The following is a 22,142-nucleotide window of genomic DNA, read 5'->3' on the forward strand; positions in this document are numbered from 1 at the left end:
TTCAACATTAAAGAAGCATTAAAGAGGCATTAAAGAACTAATTTTTATTAGGGGCATAATAGGAATTATACATAACTTTCCTAGGAAAATGGATGGTCAACCAAACATAAGCACTTTGGAAATTTGTCATTTTCCAATGGTTAACCAAACATGCCAAAAATACTTTCCTAGGTATTCTCTTCCTAGGAATATGATTCCCAGGAATCATATTCCTAGGAGGGAAAATCCTTCCCGTGAACCAAACGAGCCCGTAAAGTTTTGGAGTAGGAAAAATTAATATGAATACTGAATTCTATTCTACGCAATTGATTGGTAGGATATGTTAGAGAGTGAATACTCGAATATTGATGATAAAATTTATCGAGCGATGCAATGTCATTTGCTAAGATTAATTTTTTTTACACAAAAGGAAATTAAACTGAAAAAAGTAATCGACGCCGAAAATATCATTCAATGCCCTATGTTTCTTTACATGTGAACAAATTATATCAATTTTTAAGTCGCTACACCACTGCTCAATCAAAAAAACAATCAATATTAATATAAATTATATGCAAAAATAGTAAATATTTATTTTTTTATTATTATGATCTAAACTATGAAATGTATATGCCGAACATGTACATCACAAGGTGATCGTCACTAATGAAAATAACAATTAACGTTTTCTTCCGCATCAACACCAATAAGCAAATCAAATGGATAATTTTTATCGATCGAGGAATTTTATTATTAACAAAGTATATCAATTTTTATATCGCTACACCGCTGCACGATCAAAGGAACAATTAATGTTAATACAAATTATGTGCAAAAATTGTAAATATTTTATTATTATTATTATGATGCTCTAAACCATGAAATGTATATGCCGGTCGTGATCCACATGTACGTCACGAGGCGATCGTCACTAATGCAAATAAAAATTCAAATTCACACTTTCTCTGGCATCAACACCAATAAACAAATCAAATGGATAATTTTTATCGATCGAGCCGATACAACTGTTAGCAGAGTAATAAAATTTTTGAATCATTTTGGAAAAATTAATGCATGCCAACTTTTACTCGGTAATGACATGGCTGTGCGCTGTTACAGTTATAATCTTCCGTTTGTAGTAACTCCCTAGCTGTACGCAGAAAAGAAAAGAAAGGGAGGGTGACAGGAACAGTGGTGTGGAAAATGGGTAGAACAGAGAGCTGTGTGGTCACTGTGGATCACTTCTTTCTCCGATTTAATCTCCCAGCCCTAACTCGCCGGCTCTCCTCATTGCAAGGTATCTTCCATCCCATCCCATCCCAATCTCTCGCTACAACAACGGAAAATTGTCGAGGAATTAGTTCTTTGATTGAATTTATGGGGAGCTCCTTGAGGTTCACTGACGTCGTATATTGATGTAAATTGGGTTTCGTTTCGATTGTTGGATCTGCTGATATATGGAAAATTGAGGTAGAGGGGAGTTTTGGGGCAATGGATTCCTCTTTTTTCCTCTATTTGTTTTAATTTTACTATGATTTCGTGTTTATTAGGGTGGGATTGCTGGTTCCAGGATGATGATTCCTGTTTGCTTTTTTTTTTTTTTGTAAATCTCCTTGGTTCGTTATAATTAGTTCAACTTTGTGAGTTTTGGCCCCCTTTTCTCTTCCGATTAAATTGTTTTCTTGATAATTTTAGGTGTTTTCTCCTTCAATTCCTTTGTCTTGTCAGGTTTGAAATTTGCTTCTTGTTGCCCTGTTAGTTTGCTATTTTAATCTGATTGGTATAGAAATTGATTCAGTTTTTGAGTTCTGATGGTAAGTATTCTGAATGAGCTGAGACATTTGCCTTTGTGCTTGTTTATGCTTGTGTGGATGGTGGGGGTGAACTGCAAACCAAGAAGCAAGTAGTTTGTTTAGTTTTAATGGTTGCATAAACCAAGAAGTTATCTTCCATTGCCTGCTGACAGGCCCTTTTTTCCTGGGCAGGCCCCTTCCTAGTTCATACTTGCCTTTGCCAGGGCTATGGTTCCAGTTCATAGAGGGTTGACATCAAGTTGGAATCTATTCATGTAATGATCTCATACTTCAGTATTTCAAACTTCAATCTATGAATCTGACCCCATATAGACTTAGGTTGATTTCTATGTTATATGGGTGCATCAGTAGGCATAGATTTGTGTTGGCATTAAATGGTTTGAAAGACTGACTTCTAGATGTAAGCAATTCCATAATTTTATCCTTCGATCCTTGCTCCAAGTATTTAGAGTCAACCATTTGGATCCTCATGCGCTGATCCTTCCTATTAAGGTTATTAGCATAGTATTAAAATTTCAATGTTCTTTTTCTTTGATGATCTCTTTGGTTATCGTGACCATGTTACCAGGTTGAAGCTCATGGGATTGGGTGGTTTAGTTTACAGACAACCTAATTACTTGCTATTTCATGTTGTAATCAAACCTTTATTAGAGAAACTAGGTTTTTCCTTCATATGAGCCATCACATTCTGCTTTGAGCCCATGCTATAACTTCTTCTCTTTCTAGTATGTTTATTGCCTTAATGAGCATTGAAGTATTCTTTTCTTGATCGGTTGATTTCAGGCATTTTCTTGTTGGAGTCTAAGATTTTGTGCTGGAAGTTCCAATCTCTCGTATGATTGCTTCATATTTGGCCCCCTTGTGCCAATGGGCATTGTAAGGATTAGGCCTCGGGGGCCTGGAAATGATGATTCTGCAAGACAAAGTTTTCGTACCTTTCCACTCAACGAGCTCGCGCAAGAGGAGGGATTGCTCTTGGAAAAGAACCCTGATGATGCTTTTGATGACTGTGAACCTGCAGAGGTGGGTTGTGAGTTTGTCATGGTTGAAGATCAGATATGCAATGTTCCATATGAGCTTTATGATTTGCCAGATTTAAAGGAAATTCTCTCTTTGGAGACCTGGAATTCTTGTTTAACAGAAGAAGAAAGATTTTCTCTAGCAGCTTACCTTCCAGATATGGACCGAGAGACATTCTGTATTATGATAAAAGAGTTGCTCAATGGTGATAATATATTCTTTGGAAGTGCATTGGAAATTTTTTTCAATAGATTGAAAGGCGGATTTTGTTCTCCACAAGTTTCTCACCTAAGGGAAGCTCTGCAGTTCTTGCAAAGACGGGGCTATTATCATTATCTCAGATCATATCATCAGAATATGGCTCAGAAGTTTATGGACATCAAAAGGGCATGGAGCAATTGTCATCCAAACATGAGCGTTGAGGAAAGGGTACGCATTTGGAACAATAGGAAAGATTGCAGTCCTGTTTTTTTGGTTGATCTCAATGCATTTCCTGCAGAAGAAGAGATCTTAAACAAGGGCGAAAAGAACGTGGCAACCATTCCATTGTTAAAGAAGACCAGATATATGAATGAAGGCATAAATATTCATGACCCAACGGTTGTTTTGAATGATATGGCAGCAAACAAAAAGACAAAAGCAAAGGGGGTTCTGAAAATAAAACCAATTGAAATGAACACACTGCAAAATCAACCTCTGCAACCATTTCCAAGTGAGCCATGGAAGCTAAGTAGGCGGCCACCCAAAGGTGTGTTAAAAATAAAGCCTAAATGTGATCCTCTTGGTCGGCAAGAGCAATCCAGAATGATCCAAATTCCACCAGAACAAACTACAGCTGATCTATTGGGTGTTCATACCTCTAGATTCTCCACTTCACAGTTTGCTTTTCCATGGGATAAAAGGACTTTTGATGAGAGGTTACAATTTGTACATCAGACAAGCAGAGATGGAAATACTTACAGAAGTTCTGGGTTTATAGAAAATCATCGAAGAGAGGAATTTCCAAACATGGCTGCTGGACAGAGCTTCCAAAGAAAGATAAAGATGGTAAAGGACATGAGGTCAGATAATGCCATAGAGATAAATGAAGAAGTTTTTCCATTGAAAAATAACCAGAAATTGAAGATTTTTTCTCATGAAACTAGTGGGTTGGGAGAGTTCCCCAAAGGAGACAACCTTCGAAACTCAGGTCAACGAAGTAGAGTACTTCATTCTGGTTCTGCTGACTCATACCCTATTGCTCCTGAGAATCATCAAGGAGGAAGGCAGATAACCACAGTGCATTTCACACTTTCTGAAGCAGTTTCAGGGGTCCCAATTGTTCCCACTGATGAGCACCAGGCTTTTACAAAGTCTTCTGGTCATTCAAAGCATAAGCTTAGAGATAATAATGATGGAGTATTGAAAGTGCCAAGTGTCCAAATGGCTACTTTAGGGGTCGAAAGAGAAAATCTTATGTTTCCTATAACATATAAGCGGAAAAAAGCATACAGAAAGCTTAACCTGGTCGACTCTCTCAAGCAGCCACCCTTGGTAGCCGATATGGAGCCAGTAGCGCCGAGTGGAACAGTAAACATGAAAGCGAAGGCCATCAAGATAAAGTTTAAAGGTTGGAATGATAAAAATGCTGAGTACAACAAGAAATGCTGAAATGGGATGAAACAGGGGTCTATGTCAAGTTAACCCTATATGATGTAATCGATGAGCATTTTGCTGGATCCTGCAACAAATTAATGAGGTTTCAATGATTCTGTTGGTGGGATGCTGCATTGGTTGCAAACAAGCTGCTACTAGTTAGGACTGACCGTGAAAAGCAGCCAAGCACCTGCTTCAGTAGGGCGTCTGGGAAAGATTTGCTTGAAATTTCTTAAAATGTAACATATTCAGAGCTGATCATGGTTACAAAAGAATGAAGCCACATAATAAGTGGCTTTTATATGCATATAGTTATATACATAAAGCTTAGGTATTTCATTCCTTTCTCTGGGATGATCTGTATTTGTTCTGTATCCTACTATCAGCGAGTAGGCAGAAGCAAAGCTAGTTTCTTCTTTTTCTCATTACAAATTAACTCCTGCTCATTGTACGAGCTGATCCTGGCAAAACCATGCTGAGATGTACAAGTAAATTGACGTGTGTCGATTTTAGTGTCCAATAGATATTCTTGACTCTCAGCCTTCATGACATCAGCAAATTTAACTTAAGCAAATCTCAAATCGTTTCTCTATTCACGGATAACATTATACTACATCAAACTTGATCAGTTTTTGGTTGCAGGGTTGATGCAAGCTTTCCTTTTTTTATCTTAAAGCTTCCAATTCCTTAGTAATCAGCCCTTTCATCTGTGCTACTCATCTTAAGCCCAAGGGCCAGGAGATAATTTCTGAATAGTCTGAAACTACAAGTATTAGAAAATATGTTTGATTTCTTAAATAATGTTCAGGTCTTCTGATATTTCTAAATGTGGTGATCTACTTGGTGTTCTTGTTCTCCAGACTCTCTTATTGACTGTATATGTTTCTGTCTCCTTTGGTCTGTTGGCTCTCTTTATAACAGGCGTTAATTTTGTTAACACTGTTCGTAAGACAGTCTTGACTCGAGTCTTATGTTATAATATTTTTGTGACATTTTCGTTATACATAGTTTCTGATCTTTGGAGATCTTGTACTACTTAAGTGGTAGAATCATCTTGTTTACTTCTAGGAAATCCTCGTTTGAAAAAGCATTAGTATTTTAGCATCATTAGTGTTGTTGAATCTAACTTACTTTCTTTCCTTTGAAGCTTAGGTTGTTCTGGACATATTAAAGAAGTGTTGAGAGTTGCATCAATTTAGGATAAAGTGGTGAAGAACCAATTTAGGTGGCAAGGGCATGTGGAATGAAGATTATGGACACTGCAATAAGGAGATGTGCTTCAATTTCTGTTGAAGAGTATGGTAATGATTCGTGAATCAGAATTCACAGTGCCAGACCTGAAAATTTGTGATTAGGCTTGATGATTATGATTATCAAGTATTGATATGTGAGATACCCATGTTGCTAAGGATCAAGGAAAACTGTATCTTATTCATGGAATGCATTTTCTAGGGCAGCTTGGATAGAGACTTGAGAGGTTTAATATCAATATAATCTCGACTCCTTCGAAGATAAATGTTACTCTTAAACTCCCATCGGCAATTTCATCGACCATGTAAGGGGGCCATATTCATTGAGTGCATTTTTCAGGGCACTTTTTTTTTTGTAGCAACAATCTTATGGAGACTCAATAACCTTAATCTCAACATCTATCCCTTCAAAGTAAGTGAAGACTACTAAATTGTTTTGGGGCAAGGTTTTTCCAGAGCCCCTCATCATTAGCTTTCTTCTGCTGCTATCCAAGCCTTCCCTTCTAGAAGCCTGTCTGTGCTGTATCCTTTTCCAGCAAGTGAAACATTGCCATTGATGCTCTTATTCCTTGATACTTTCTTGATATACAGTCATTTAGTGATGTTGTTTTTTTTTTTTTTTGATAAAAGCAGCATTTCATATAGCTCTAACTTGAGTACATTCAGCCATATCAAAAGAAAGTAAAGCGTACAGGGTAGGAGGAATATCTCCTACAGATGTCCATGTGACCTCCCCGGAGTGCCGGTTAACAAAAGAGGCAACCCAGTCTGCTGCACTGTTTGCCTTCCGAAAAATATGTAAAGCCCGGAAATCACTCGATTCCTGCGCTAGTCTCCGAATCTCACGGATGAGAGGATTACTATCACCATATCTGTCCGCTCCCCGAATCCACTCAATCACCACAGAGGAGTCCCCCTCAAGGCATATATGCTCAGCACGGAGTACCTGCCTCGCATAGAATACAAGATAAGCTGCATCTTGTTCCGCATGCATTTGGCAATTTGCTCCTCTTTTTCTATTCTCAAGGCTCTGAAAGCTGAACCCTGTTCCGTGATTGCCTTCTGTAATATATTCACCAGTTCTTCTGGAGAAACTGGTGCTTACACTTGAACAGATGTAGAAAATAGAAGTTTTACTTTATTATAAAGTGCCTATTTTTCAAAAATTGTTATCGAGAAATATGTTTTCAGTTCCTGTTGAAGAACTGCAATGCAAAGAAGGCACGCCACAGTACAATGGTAAGGTTGTTCCTTTATGATCTAGGTGTCATGAGTTCGAAACATAGTAGCAGCCTCGTATATAAGGATAAAGTTATATACATCCAAACCTTTTCAAACCTTGTGGTGATGGAAGCCCCGTGCACTGGAATGTTCCTTTATTTTTTTGTTTTCTTTTGTAGAAATGCAGACATTTTTTCGTTTTCTTTTGTAGGACTGCAATGGCAGATATAGAACAGCACAAATGGGAAGCTGACTGTTTTTAGCATGACAGCCATATCTGTGCCTTCTTTTTTTTTCAACTGCTCTCCATGATACAAAGCTTGTGTCGACAAACCCTACCACCGGCTGTGAACAAAGTGTGTCGTAGTGAAAGGTAGCCGTGCAGGGGTTGTCGGGAGCATGGAGGTACGCAAAAACAAGCTTCAACTCATCCTTTCAGATCTTTAGAGCTCGAAGAACCAAGATGCATAGAAGAATGGAAGGTTGCTGCCATATTTTTGATCCAAGAGAGTCATAAAATACCATTTCTCTGGGATGATCAGAAGGCCTGGCTGCTGCTGGGATTGCAGATTCTGAGGACCTCGTCTTGGAGCTCCATGGCTTATTGCTTTTGACATCCCTCCTATTATTCTGAGAGGAAGTCTTACCGTCCGGCAAAGTTAATCATGTGGTCAGCTCTATAATTTTAATGTACAGTTGAAGTTATTGATGCTCAAGAAATCATTGCACTTGCTTAGAGGGAAAAGAGGGTAAAATAAATCAGTATGACATATTATATTGCATTTTAGACAACTCCATTCGAACAACTGCACAGGAGGCTGTGCATCTCACATTCCTCTCATAAATACACACTACTTTTAGTGAATATACCACTCCATATTCACTCTCATAAACAACCAAGAAATGCATCAACTATAACTTTAAATTTACTCTATACAATCATGGTTGATGAGACCATGGCCATCCGATAAGAACTTATTCATCTGTATTGACATATTTGGTCAAGTTTCCCCAGAAAAATCCAGATGCCAAGAGTTGCAAAGTTCTGACGACATCTGGCAGATTTAACTTTGGTTGTGTTGCAGAGGAATTTAACATTAGAGATTTTTAGATCGGAAAGTCACTCGATTTGATTACAAAGAGCCATTCTCTGTTGATGATAGAAGCCAACAGTTTCTGCAGGACAGCAAACTTATATGCTCAATTGGCGAAGCAGTCTCGAAAGAACCACCTGCCATCACGGAAAGCTTAGAATCTCCTCAAAAAAACCTACAAGTCAACCTTCAAGGAAAGAATCAAAAGATAAAACATGACTCATGCTGTAGCTTCCACCGACTACCAACCAAAATATTACAAGGCAATCTGTCATGAAATAAAGATAAAATGCAACATCCTCTGTTTTTATAGGCAGGCTGGCTGGTCCCTCAAATAGCACTTTTTATTCACCATAAATCAGTGATATGGTTGGTTTTCTATTCATAGGGGAATCCATGTATAGAAAAGATGGGGGAGGATGAACATAATTTGAACAATAATGAGCATGATATTGAATTTGAACTGTTATGACCCCCCAAAATGGGAGAATTCTTGGACAAATAATGCTGCGACTTTTTGATCATGATATGAATAATTGTACAATGGTGTGGAGGCCGGTGGAATTGGCATGGCTTGGAATTAAAAACCAAATTTGCTGGAGTCATGCAAATTTGCCGACCAAGCCCATGCCAAGCTACAACCCTGGCAACTGCTAGCTCACAAACACAGCCTTCCTGCCACTGCGAAGATGTCCCAATATGACCTCCAAGACATTCTTATGCCCCGATTTCTCCAGGCCCCATCGAGTCATCTCAGAAGCCAAATGGGACTTTCTGCTGCTATTCTTCTCAAATGAGGCACCCCCACAGCTGAATGGAAAATAGTACATCCCTGAAACACCAACTCAACCATTTGGTTGGGGAGGTCTATTGTTTGGTGGGACAGATGGGTTGACTTCATTGACAATTGGTGCTTGAAGATGTGGATTCCACCGGTCAAAGATGATCCTCCCTCCTCGTCCAATCCTCCCTTGGAAGCGGTAAGGTGGTGCAACCGAACCATTCTCTGCAGGAGGATCCGGTGGCTGCACAATGCTGGCAGCAGCCAACTTATCTGGATCTAGAGGTCTTGTGAATAGCAAAACAGGTTCATCTAGGTCCTGCATTGACACCACATTTCATATCTCCAACTAAACTAGATCTAAAAGAGGTTCCAGGTGTAAAGTGGGAAAGGAGGAACATGATAGCTTTGGAGCTATTATATGATATAACAGAAGATCATAGTACCTTCTTGCGAAGCCATCCATGTGGTAAAGGTCTTCTTCTCATTTCTCGCTTCATTTGTCCTGCAGGGACCACTATCAGCTTCGAATCAGTGAAGGGTGGATTCTGCACTGCAGCAGATTGTGCACGTCGGTGACCACTTGTGGTGTCATCAGAGTCCAAAAAATCATCCTCGCTTGATCCAAATTTCCATGAATTGGATGGGAAGCCAGATAATGCAAATCCATCTTCGATAAGTTGTGCCTCATGCTGAAAGCAGTGCAGAGGTTGTTAATAACCCAAATGCTAATTCAGATCATCTCCACAAAAAAAAAGAGGCCTTCTACAATTACATCACAAAAATGAGAGAATGCCTCCATAACTTTCATCCTCTTAATATGAAAACTGCATTGACATACTCAGGAATTCATTCAGTGCATGTACTGACAGCAATGACATTTCACAAGATTGGTTGGCATCATTGATGAAATTTTTTTTGCTTGATAACATAGTAGGAACTGTAGGTGTGTCATGCCCAAGAAAGATGCCCATAACTATTAATAGATATCTCTTAAGCTACAAATCATACCAAGCTGCTGTTTGGATGTGTGGCTCCCCAGTAATGTGTGATAACCACCAGGGTCCAAGGTCAAAGAAAGGTGGGGAGTGGAGAAGTTGGCATGATAAATGGAGACTGCAAATCCCACAATCCCAAGGTTTTAGGCTCTACTGAAATGCACTTGTAAATTTTGGAATTGCAGGACTGACAGCCTCCCCTTCTTCTACCGATTTCTCCCACTACCCTCCTACTCCTTCAGTGATCCATCGAGACAGACCCTAATGCAGAGGTAAGTGATATCATTATGCCCTAGTTGGAGAGGCTCTGATTGTCCATGCACCATCCCAATTTGCTGGGTTGCATATGTTTGAAGACCCAGAATACTGAAGCTCAAACATATCTTCCAGAAGAAATGAAGGCATACGATACATGAACAGACAGATCAAGAATATAAAAACAGCACTCAGGATTTCAGGAATCAGGAGCATGCACCATTTAGTCCAGTGAAACCAAGTTTTCCTTTTTCATTGTAAATGCAGTCCTTAAACTGTCTACCGTCAGTTAGAAAACTACCATGCCTAAAAAGGTTTGCTGGGGTTCTAATCTTCTAAACATCTTCCTTACAAGAATCTCTACAATATTATTCACTCACTATGAATGAAACATTATTACAAAGAAGAATTCCTGACATTTAATCTCCAAAAGGTAGTTATATTTTCCAAGGAACTCTCTAAAATGAAACCAAAATACACTCCCAAATTAAATGAACAAATAGCAGATCCACTAAAAAATAACCATACAGCAAAACAAGACTAAAAAACAAATGGTAAGCAAATGATTCCAATTATATTTTGTTCTACAGCAACCTCACGAGTGTAAATTGTGTTGTTGAAAATGGAGGATCAATGACAGGATACATGTATTAGCCTATATGAAATACTGCAGTTACTTCAACACGTTTTGACAGATAATATGAAATCAAATTTACAATCAAGGTACGCCATACTGTACCGAACCGGGCGGTATAGAGTATATCGTACCCTACCAGTTCGGTATCAATATGCAATAGAGGGGTGTACCAACATTCGGTACGCCAAACCGACTCCCATACCGGGCATACTGACACAGTAACAGGATGGCACTGGTACAGGGCCCAGTACTGAGACGGCGTACCTTATTTGCAATACATGTAAATAAAGGTCCCTACGTCCAGTCCTAATCTTATCATTCAAAGTAATGTCACTATAGTCTTGGAAAATATTATCTTATAAAACTAAACATAAGCCCTTGTTCAGTAAAGAATGGGTGGGCAAATAAAACATACAACTATTCAGCCCTTGCCCATAAACTGCTTGTGATGAATACATTTTTCTTACAAGAAATTAAAAGAGGTATGACTCTGTTACTTTATATTACATAGACTGACCAAATTGAAGAAAGCAAGAGGAATACACAAGAAGGGATATACCCTATATTTGATTTGAATCCTTTGAAGGCTGACCTCACTCTCCATGACCTCTCGCTTCTTCTCTTCCCTCTGCATACAGAAGTAACGTAGAGAAGTTGAATTTTGTGGGCTTGCATGACTAATTACCATTGCAATATTATTAACTTTAGAACAGCAAATAAATCACTGAAACTAAACCTCAATCAAAGCCTCCAAAACTGTCCTTGCCTGATCCAAGTTACGCCTGACCTGAAGAAACTTTAAACATCAGCACTAATTTGATATATATATATATATATATATATATATATATATATATATATATATATATATATATATATATATATATATATATATATATATATATAATTATTTAATGCTAAAATATGTGCACAGATGGCGGATTACGCGATGAGAAATGCCAATATTTGTGATGCTATTATTCGATATGAATAATGTTAATATCCAACCACTAGCACTGAAAATAAGAGACAAAATAATGCTATTTTAGTCAACCAAAATTGCAACCATATGAAGAAATGATGGATGTGTATCAAGATTACATTGCCAGTATGAATATGTTTGTATGATCCTTAAAAAAGCATTAAAAGAAGTCGTTCCAAACTTCATGGTGTAAAGAAATAAACAAATAAATTGTGAAAATGAATCTAAGATTAAAAATAAAGCAGCCAATTATTGGAGCCAAACACCTATAATTTGTCCTTATGATAAAAAAAATGACATTCCTTCAGTAACAAACTTTAGAAAGGGCTCACTCTTCATGAATAAGCAGTAAAAATCTGCAAAATTATTAAATATGTGCTGAATATGAAGGGTTTGTCTGTAGATTTCCTAGAACTCAACATTTGCAAATGCACTAGCTTGTTAAAAGGAATAGCTGGAAAATCATTATATCATTCCATAACATGAAATTTATTTTTCAATTAACAAATTATACTTTTCATACTTTCTCACATGGAATGCCTAGACCGGTACCGGAACCACTAAAAAACCGGTATTTTCCGGTTTTTTAGCCGAACCGGCCGGTTCGGAGCCCGTACCGGCCGGTACCGGCCCCGTACCGGAACCACAGCGCCTCGCGCTGTGGTTTTTGAAACCACCGCGTACCAGCCGGTACGGTACCGGTACCGGCCGGTATGTACGTACCGGCCGGTACGGTACCGGTACCGGCCGGTATGTACGTACCGGCCGGTACGGTACCGGTACCGGCCGGTATGTACGTACCGGCCGGTACGGTACCGGTACCGGCCGGTATGTACGTACCGGCCGGTACGGTACCGGTACCGGCCGGTATGTACGTACCGGCCGGTACGGTACCGGTCCGGCCGGCCACCGGTACGCCGACCGGCCACCGGTACGGCGGACCTTGCTTTCTCATATTGTAAATTTAGGAACTTTTTAAAATTCTAATTTTGAGATCTAAAACACTATTGAAATTAAGCTACATAAAGCAAAAAAGTGACCATACCTTGGCCAAATCTTTATTCGTTTATCTTTAGATTCTCTTGATTCTTTCATATTTTCATTTATTAATATGGTGATATTTCAGAAGTTTGTTCAAATAAAATTCTGAAGAGTCACGGAATCATTGCAAGTTGACAGAAGTCCCTTTAAATTGAAACAGTAATGTCTTAAATGTTTTAACGATATTATATAAGGGTCATTCTGAAGTGATGAGATCTAATAGATTTTACAAGTCCTGAACTGAACAATAATCTTCTTTAGCAGTAGATTCTGCATAGCTTTCTTCTTTGTCATGCCTTGCATGAACACCCACACAACATTTATGTCACGTGAAGCAGGGATTGGTTGGCAAGCAGCATTTTTACTAAATGATAAAAGATACACAGCCTAACACCAACATAAAGCATTGAAATTAATGGCTCATGAAATCCCAAGTAAATTATGGCAGGCAGCATGCGAACAATTATGCAGGTCATACCAGTTAGAACAGTTACCACTAAAAATAAATCCATATTATCAAAGACCAAAAGTAACAACCAAACTCATACGAGTAAAGGGCACACTGGCAGTTATACAAAATCCATGAACAATTTTTTGATTAAGCAACATGCTGCAAGAAGGAAAAAAGTAGATTCTTCACCTGGCGAAGTTTTTCAAAGGATTGGACATTGTTCTCCCGCCTTTGCATCTGAACAAATTGAAAACCATAATAGTGTAAAATGACCTTAAAAGTCTCATTTTTGGGTTTAAGTTTGTACACATCGAATGGGAACATTTAGAGGATACAGCATGGTCTTCTTGAAAACCAATGAACATTTCAAAATTCAAATGAATATTTAAACTACTCTGCTTACCCTTCTTGTGTGAAGGCGGTGAGCTTTTTCTCTTGGTCTAAACACATTGTATGGATTTGTATCATTAACTGGTGGAGGAGGCTGCGCAAGCACAAAAATCAAGAGAGAAAAGTAGGTTCCTAGTTTGCCAGAAGAGTTAAAAAAGGATAAAATTCAAATTTGCTGAGAAAGTAAATGAATTAGATGAATCGTCGACAACATAACAAGCATGAAGACTCAAGGGCAATGAATTAACATTTTCTTTTAGATTTAATCATTCATTTTATACCAGTATATCTGCCAAAGGAAACAAATCTAATAGAAAATAACAAATAAAGTGGAAAAATTCAAAAAAACAAACTTTGAAGAGAAGAAGGGATTAAAGCAAAGCCTTCAGGGTTAGAGTCAACATATTCAAGTAATAAAAATATATTAGGAAAACAAGATGCTCCTGCAGGACGATTACCTTTCTCATGGAGATGGAAGACTTTTAGTTAGCAACATGAAAAACGAACTAAACTGATGATATTGATAGACGATGAAGGAAAAGGAAAGGGGATATCCAGTATACAGCTCAAGAAAAGAAGCAAATGCCAAAAATTGACATGGCAGAGACCGTTTGGTAGTTCTCTATTAACAGATACAAAGGTTTGACCAAGCACTGAGGGTGAAAATGGACCGGCTAATATCCATCTAGATTCGTTTTCGGATCTGAATCTATCCGGATATGGATATAAATTTGAGTATCCAACCAAAATCCATATCCGTATCCATATCTATCAAAGAGAAATGGACATGAATATGGATAAACAACTATCCGATCCGTATCCCAACATCCGATTCTATTTGTAATCCTATTTAATGTAATATAGTAATCATGAACTTTTAAGAAAAATAGATGACCCCATTAACATGCTATTAACTTGATTTACCTTCTACTTAGCAATTTCTTTGATTATGTGGTCATAAAGTTTAATTATCCGACTTATATCTATATTTATATCACTACTTTCAGTATCCAATTTATATCCGTCTCCATTTAAAACAAATATGGATATGAATTTTTGCATCCGACTAACATTCATATCCACATCTGTATTCGTGAAACAAAACAAACTTTAACCGAGCATCCATATACTGGTATCCAATCCATATATAATCCAGTTTTAGCCCTACCAAGCAAACTCCTTCGAAAACATCTGTAAGTCAAAGAATGCCAAGGAAATTGTACTATAATTATTCAAACTTGAACTATAATTATTCAAAGCTAAAAGGTCATGTATCTCCTTTGCTTTTATTGCAAGTCAATAATCATGTAGCAACCAACTTGAATTTGATGTTTCTTAATGGCCTTCTCGTAAAGTAGATTGGAAAAGTATGTCATCCTTGACTGGATCTAAAGTAGAACCATCAATTACCAATGGGAATAATGAATGAAGAAACTACAACTAATTACTTAATAGCATAGCTACCCAGAGATCACAAAGCCCCCCTACAAAATGAATTTATGCTATCTACAGAGACAAAGTAGATGAGACCGGAAGAAATGGGTTTATTTTTATGTATTTAATAGTTATTACAACAAACACTAAATAGCTGCTATTTAAAGCAACGACTAATATTTGGAGAGGGATGATTGCACCTGCAAGAAACAATAAACCTAGGCATCCTTGTCAAATTTCTTAACAAATACTTATTGATGATTCAATGAATCATCCTAATTGCTTCTACAACTTATTTAAAACAATAATACTGCTTTCTCAAATCTAGTTTATCTACTAAAATTTCCTATATATAATTTTTATTATTTATTTTGATTGCAAATGCTAACTTTCTGGTATCTTCTCTATAAGAAGAGATTCCCAACTTTGACCACGTCTCATATTCAGACAGAGAGGCTCCTTCTTTCTAAGGTCTTCTTATCTTCTTGAGATTTTAGGTCGCTGCTAAATTCAAATTCAGATTTAAGATATATCCTGCTTAATGTATTAGAATGGGAGTGAATCTTTCTCTAAATACAGCACCAACATACATGCCTCAATTGACCTAACTGATTATTTATTGTTTTTTGGACAAAAAGATAGCTGACTACTTATCATTCTTATATTTCATTTTAATAATATTTTAGCACTTTAAATTGCAATAGCTTTTTGAACATTAAAGACTGTACTAATTACATTCAGAGAATATGAAGTGAAGAGCTAGTATGAACATCAACAAGAATACCAAATGTAAACAAACACAGGATTTTGTAATCAAACATACGGAATATACAACTAGGTTCATATTTAAGATCTTATGGCAGTTCTGCACCAAATGCACCAGAAATCTTAAGAGAACAGGTGCCCTTCCTTGATAAGTTGATATATAAGATGGTATACAAAATTTCACTTCCTCAACATAGCATAAAATATACATGAATGAGATGCTAGAGATCACATCAATGATCAAACTGATAATATTATTCTGTTTTATATAAGAAAAAGTGATGGTACTAACCTGCAAGCGCCGCAGGATAGGTTTTTGCCATTGCTCTCGCTGATAAAAGATAATAAAGCATGCATAAGAATACAGGCTACAACAGAAACAATACCTTTTAGTAAAATCAGCACATGTAATCTATATTACATTAAGCTACAGTTCAAATAAGTCCATCACAGTGTCAGAAAAAATACACATAAATTTACCATGAAAAATAATGCCTGCAGTAATCACCTCACAGAGCATGAAACATACCTTTGCTTTCCAGTAATTGTATACAGAAGGGAAAACTGCAGATCTTACAGAGTGGGCTTGCAAGGCCTGCAACATGAGGCAACTCTAAGAAATCACAGGGGATGATTGAACAAAACGATATTAGGAAGATCTTAATCCAGAACACTCAAGCATCGTAGTTGATAACAAACTGTCATAGCAAACAAATGAAACAGGGCAAGCTCTGCTACCAAAAAAGCTTGATATTGCCATGCAACTTAGTACTGTTGCTAGTGCATGCCAAAATTGAAGGTTAGAGAGGGCAGTAGTGATTAAATAGAGTTGAGAACTTGAGATAAAGGAAAATCACTGGCTTAAGACTATAATTCTTCAATTTTGGCATGCACTAGAAACAGTGACGGATAGCCCCCAGTTTTGCCATGTGCAATGCAATCTGAAGAGTATCCCAGTAAAGGGTTTGTCCTAGAGATTGTCATTTCAGAAGTTTTCAGAAGAATGAAGCCTGCATTTGCCTTTCTGACAACCACAAGTTCATGCCACACTAGGAGTAGCCGTATTACGTCATATTATCATCCTAACTTTTCTTCCATCAAAATAGGGTCTGGTATGGAGCAAAATTCTAAGTTGACTAAGCTCCATGGAAGTCTTGAGTAAATTTTAGTGACTGATTGCAAACATGACTTCATACTTCCAACACTAGACAAACTTATGCAAAAGAGGAGGCTGCAGCCTAGAAGGCTACATGATGGATGGAAGACCTATCCTACTGGTTGCAATTTTAACTCTTGCAATTTTAACTTTTTTTGGTTGGAAAGAGTCTCGATTGAGAGGAAAGAGGACAATATTTTAAATAGGGAACCATGCTTAACTTTAATGTACAAACTACACACCAATAGGACAAATCCACAGTAACGAAACTGAAGTAGTCAAACTACCTGCTAAAGGAACTCCCATCATGAAACAAGTAGAGAGGGTAGAGGGGGAAGAAGTGAAATGGTCCCTTGCTTCAACTTTAGTTTCAGTTCATGAATATAACTATGTTCATAATTCTGGTTATATATAAAACTAATATTTGTGCAACAAAAAAAGAACAATATGCTGAGATAGATATCATTCAGTATACAAGTCATCCATCAAACAGTGGGCATGCAAGGCCCCACTCCAAACCAGTGAAGCCTCCCTAAGAGTAAACTTTATGTTATTGTGCAGATAGAGATCATGCACGTCTAAGGCATTTACTTGCTTCCCATTTCTGAGTATCCATGCATTGCATGTTCAAAGACTAGTCCATTTTAAAAGTCTACCGTGCATTCTGTTTGAGCAATCTAGAACTACAGACTGAAAATTTTGGTTCATATAAATACACCTTTTTTTCACATACACTCCAATCAATTTTAGAAAGGAACCAAATAGATGGAGTATATTTGTTACAAACAGGAATATATTTATTAGAGAAGCATCAAAACTTGACAGGCTTCACTATTGGTCCATGATTGAAAAACACGTACCGTGTATGGTACCGGTATGCTTTAATCAGCTTTTAGACATATAGAGAATGAAGTAAAAAGAAATCAAATATGTTTAACAATAGTAATTTCTGTTTTGTACAAGGGAAGGTCTGCCAGTAACAAAAAAATGATAGTCATATACGTGAATATTCAAAAGGTGACTCCATAAGATGACCAAGAAGTACCTCAGCTGCAGTATCTAGCTGTAAAAGAACAGGAACAGAAGAACCAAAAGTAGGAGCTATGATTCCTGCTCTTTCTCGAGCTTTATGATCCAAAACCTCCAACTTAAACAACAAAGTCTCAAACCTGAATTATAACCATATGTAGATGACAATTAGCATTGAGAACATGAGAGGATGTAATGTGAAACAGATACATGAAATATTTTGAAATGTTTTAAATAAACAATTGCTAGCACATTGTGAGGAAAATATTTACTTTTCCCTTAAATGGGCCCAATTCTGACAACAGACTGCCATTCTAATGTTGACACACTAACATAATATTCCATATAATTCCAAAAAAAGACTGGAAAACGTGTACAAAGACCAGTTCATCTCTAAACTGCATAACTTTGGTGCATTTCAGAAACCTGATCACTACGTTTAAATTGTGAGTTTCAAAATATGTTCTATATGCAAAAACACTAATTACATCCAGTAGATTTATCACTCATTTCTACATGTGAAGAAAATACTTACATCCCCATGACAGAGAAACTTTGAGAAACCTCCCACTGAAATGGCATTTAGACACTATCTGAGTGACCACCAAAACAGTCTTTCTAATATTGAGTAAAGATGCTCAGACTCAGCCATTGACATCAGAAAATCATAATGAAGCATTAAGAACATAGACGTACATCCAACAAATAGACACATGACGGCTTATTGATTACCAATTCATCTTGGATGCATCATTTCATAGATTTTATATTTTGTCCAACTCAACAACTTTTACATTTTACAAAAATGATTCCTTTTCACTTTTAACTTTATGTTGGACACAGAATGATGTTTACACAGGAAATATAATTTTGCTAAGATATCACTGCATAAACATAAAGACTTCCTCCCCTCATCCTATTTCTTGCTCGACTATTTACTAGTTCATACAGAATTAGAAAGCCAAATGCAAGTGATTAAAGAGCCATATCGAATGGCGAATTTGTTATTACAGACATGGAACTTTGATCAACTAGGAGTTTTAAATGTACCTTTCAGGTGCAAGGATTTTCTTTTCATGGTTGAGCTCTTGAAGCCAATCCTCATCCTCATTGTCCAGGTCATACTCAACAAACTCCCTGATCTCTGCCCTGGCTGCAAGGATGAAGCAACTCCAAATATAGTTAGCATCATTAGACACAATGGAAGGATGATTTCCAATTGAAGAATGTCAGTAACAAACCTCCTCTTCCACGTAAATATGACGGAGGCTGTGCGAAAGTGCGAGAGTAGTCTCTTTCATACGTACCCACAACATTGAATTGTGGAGTAGGTATCTCAGATGAACTTTTCTTGAGAGAATTTTGATGCATCTAAAAAATGTGAACAAAGATAGGTAAGTCATTATTCTCATCAAACACAAGCAATTATAGGAAAGATTTGAGTTTTTCCCTACTTTGTGTTTCCATAAATACTCGCATGCGCAAACCAAAGTGAATGATGCACTTAGAATTTCCAAATATGGCATTCATGCAAATAAAGGACTTATTAACTCCAGAATACCCCTCCACAACCAGAAAGATTTTCTTTAAAGTTATATGAAGGACAGAGAAGACCATAGAAGGTCTAAGCAACATAAGAAAAAATGAAAAGGCAAAAAAAAAGGAAGAAGCAGACATTCCCCACTCAAATCATCATATTTGGAGAGGCTGACTGATGGATGTATAAAATCTATGGCAATTTTTAACATTGTCTCAACTAAAAAGAAAAGAAAGGAAAAAAATAAAAGCCTCTCTAATCTTGTGAGTTCGGGCTAGATATGATGCGAAGTAGAACTTGAGTTTTCATTAGGGGTCTTCCTGCAATACAGACTTTGACATCCATGTTTGACATGATGTGCTGACTCTAGCACTGAGAAGTTATTATGAAGCAGCATGCAATTCTAGGAGTCCACTGTCTATTGCAGGCAGGCCCCAATCAGAAACTCGGTTTCTACTTGGCAGCAGACCTGAACTGCACTCCTCTCTTGTTAGCTTTGAAAATAATAGGTCTTGACATGAAGTACCAAGCTAGAACCAAAATTAACATATAATCAGATGGCTGTATAATGTTAAATACTACTCATAAAGGACCATTAAAAAAAGGTTTCTCCAGATTATCATTAGCTGTGGCTTCTTTTAAAAATGACAGAAAGCAAGAATACAACAAACAAATCCTTAGATTTGGGGGATGTCATGGCACTCTGATTCTCACAAGACCATCATTTAAAACACTCTTTCAGGAATCTGGCATATGTCAGTTCAACAAAGGTGTTTGCAAGTCTCCTAGAAGGTCAATTGCCTTTCGCCCACTTCTACAGCGAGACAATTATCACATGCAGTGCTAAATTTCCAGACAAAAACCGAAGCAACTATACTAAGAGCTAATATTTTGTCACTAATACAATTCACCTCTCCAATAAATCAGAAAGTAATTAAACGGGGGCCTAGTTAAAGATGAAAAAGGAGATCACCCTCTGAATTTAATTAAGTCTATGACAAGAGCTCCCTTAAGCATTTTGTAGCCATATAACGTGATTGTGATGGTGTCACTCTTATCAAGGATTCAATGCAATTATGAGCAAAAGAAGCATAGTCAAGAAACTCTTCACCATCCAAGGTGTCATCAAGGCTACAAGGGCATTTAGCCGGACTGCCCCTCAGGAATACCATTTCAAAAGCCTCAATCACCAACAAGAAAAGATATTGCTTTCTGCTAAAGAATATGTCTATCCAACCAATATAGAAGGGCTCGAAGAGGAGTCACCAGAATTACTCGTTTTAAAGAAAGAAGTACCTGAATTCCAGCTAAATGTGCAGCTGTATGTATGTAACTCACTTGCTAGCACGATCATCATGCCATAAGAGCAAAAGAAGAAGCAAGATGGAACTAAGGAAGATAAATTCTAGTTGCCATTCAAGCCATCAAAGTTCAATCAGCATTACCTCATTGTTGGCCTCAGGAGCAAGCCGGAGCAACTGGGAGTTGCGGGTAGAGGAAGAAGTGCTCGGTGCCTCATCATCCTCAAAGTCCTTGATGGATTTGAGGATTGGGAGCTTCTTATGGATGTCAAGGGGACGAGGCCTGAACGACAACCTACTCATGTCCGCTCATCTCCTGTGCAATACTCCCCCCACTCTTCCCCTGCTCATGCCAAGACCTCCAATGCCGCACGACAAACTCAGGACCAAACACAAGCGAGCAATTCACCACTCCAAAGCTACTAACAAACCCAGATGAAATGAATAAAAAGCGCAAAAGCAGCTCAACAAGCACGCTACCTCAGCATTCAGATCATTACAACAGAGTGCAGAGCCTACCAGACACCACCGGATTCAAAAAAGGAATAGAGAAGCAATCCTAATAAGCCCCGAGTTAAGAACCCTACGCCCAATTCCCCAAATGGGAGAAGAAGGCCTTAAAATGCGAGTTTTCCCCTGCTCGGGGATGCCCTAGTTTTCAAAAAAACCGAGGAAAACCGCACAAGGGACCGTTTGTTTTCGAATTTTCGACTCCAATACAAATCCCAACCCAGGAATCGAATCGAGAAGAAGAAAGAACGGACTCCCCTCTCCAAATTGGGGGCTTCCAGGCCGCACCGGCCCGAATCCAGGAATTTAGGGCACGGAATCTCGCGGGGAGGGATTCAGCGTTCTAGGGATTTAAAAACCGAGACGCAAATCGATATCTTTATCAAAAAAACAAGGAGAAATAAAGCGAGGAGGTGGAAAATTTCTAGGGTTTTGAGTTGCTGTTTCTAGGGTTTGAAAGGAGGGAAAAGGAGGGAAGCGACGCGGGGAAGAGCAGGGAGAAAAAGAGGGTGGTGTCCTCGGGGTTCCTCTCTCACTCTCTCTCTTCGATGCGTCGAACGACTACGAGAGATCTACGGCTGGATACGAGTATCTACGGTTGAGTATGAGGATCGTAGGGCTGAGAAGGCTCGATGGAGGACGTACATAAATACTACGGTGATTTGAAAGAGAAAGATGGCTAAATTTACCTAGGCCTCGTTTTCTCTCTCCGTGTCCGACTCGGTTTGGCAAGCAAGGATCGTGTTTTGTGGACGGATGGGCAACGGCCATGCAAGGGAAGGAGGCTAAATGAGGGCGTGAGAGGGCCTTTGAAACTTCATATAACATTATAACAATGCTTGCATCTTTTCTTTGGGGTGCC

At 38.0% G+C, this 22,142-nt stretch overlaps 2 protein-coding genes across 5 annotated transcripts; one reads left to right on the forward strand and one right to left on the reverse strand.

The window, feature by feature from the left end:
- The first annotated feature begins 1,114 nt into the window (after positions 1–1,114).
- Positions 1,115–5,964, forward strand: LOC103718937 (uncharacterized). Of its 4 annotated transcripts, none has more exons than XR_015975206.1 (3): positions 1,137–1,276; positions 2,577–4,687; positions 5,601–5,964. XR_015975206.1 is itself a non-coding variant. In XM_088715687.2 (3 exons), exon 3 carries the CDS (start codon positions 2,661–2,663, stop codon positions 4,461–4,463), a length of 1,803 nt encoding a protein of 600 aa, XP_088571813.1. In that variant the 5' UTR covers positions 1,207–1,276; positions 1,965–2,047; positions 2,577–2,660; the 3' UTR covers positions 4,464–4,987. The 4 variants fall into 4 exon arrangements, 3 of the variants coding, with proteins under 3 accessions (XP_008806173.1, XP_088571813.1, XP_008806174.1); XM_088715687.2 differs by lacking the exon at positions 5,601–5,964 and adding an exon at positions 1,965–2,047 and having other exon boundaries at positions 1,207–1,276; positions 2,577–4,987; XM_008807951.5 differs by lacking the exon at positions 5,601–5,964 and having other exon boundaries at positions 1,115–1,276; positions 2,577–4,987.
- Positions 5,965–8,207: 2,243 nt separating this feature from the next.
- On the reverse strand, positions 8,208–22,142 carry LOC103718936 (uncharacterized). Its single transcript, XM_008807950.5, has 12 exons — positions 20,915–22,142; positions 19,174–19,303; positions 18,983–19,085; positions 17,949–18,072; positions 16,277–16,342; positions 16,040–16,078; positions 13,562–13,642; positions 13,348–13,395; positions 11,421–11,471; positions 11,244–11,312; positions 9,241–9,486; positions 8,208–9,113 (listed from the first exon to the last, which is right to left on the reverse strand). The coding sequence occupies exons 1-12, from the start codon at positions 21,071–21,073 to the stop codon at positions 8,859–8,861; spliced, it is 1,371 nt and encodes a 456-aa protein (XP_008806172.1). The 5' UTR covers positions 21,074–22,142; the 3' UTR covers positions 8,208–8,858.

This window comes from Phoenix dactylifera, chromosome 2, assembly GCF_051530095.1.
Source record: "Phoenix dactylifera cultivar Ajwa chromosome 2, Ajwa_hap1_PhDact_Kaust_v1.1, whole genome shotgun sequence".
NCBI lineage: Eukaryota > Viridiplantae > Streptophyta > Magnoliopsida > Arecales > Arecaceae > Phoenix > Phoenix dactylifera.

Excerpts from the sequence above, each read along its gene's own strand:
- LOC103718937 (XM_008807951.5), top strand. The coding sequence starts at position 2,661 with ATGGGCATTGTAAGGATTAGGCCTCGGGGGCCTGGAAATGATGATTCT.
- LOC103718936 (XM_008807950.5), bottom strand. The coding sequence starts at position 21,073 with ATGAGTAGGTTGTCGTTCAGGCCTCGTCCCCTTGACATCCATAAGAAG. Across the intron at positions 13,396-13,561 it reads ACCGCCTTCACACAAGAAGG|ATGCAAAGGCGGGAGAACAA; the intron begins GTAAGCAGAGTA and ends CAATTTGTTCAG. Across the intron at positions 9,487-11,243 it reads GGATTCAAATCAAATATAGG|CATGAGGCACAACTTATCGA; the intron begins GTATATCCCTTC and ends CACTGCTTTCAG.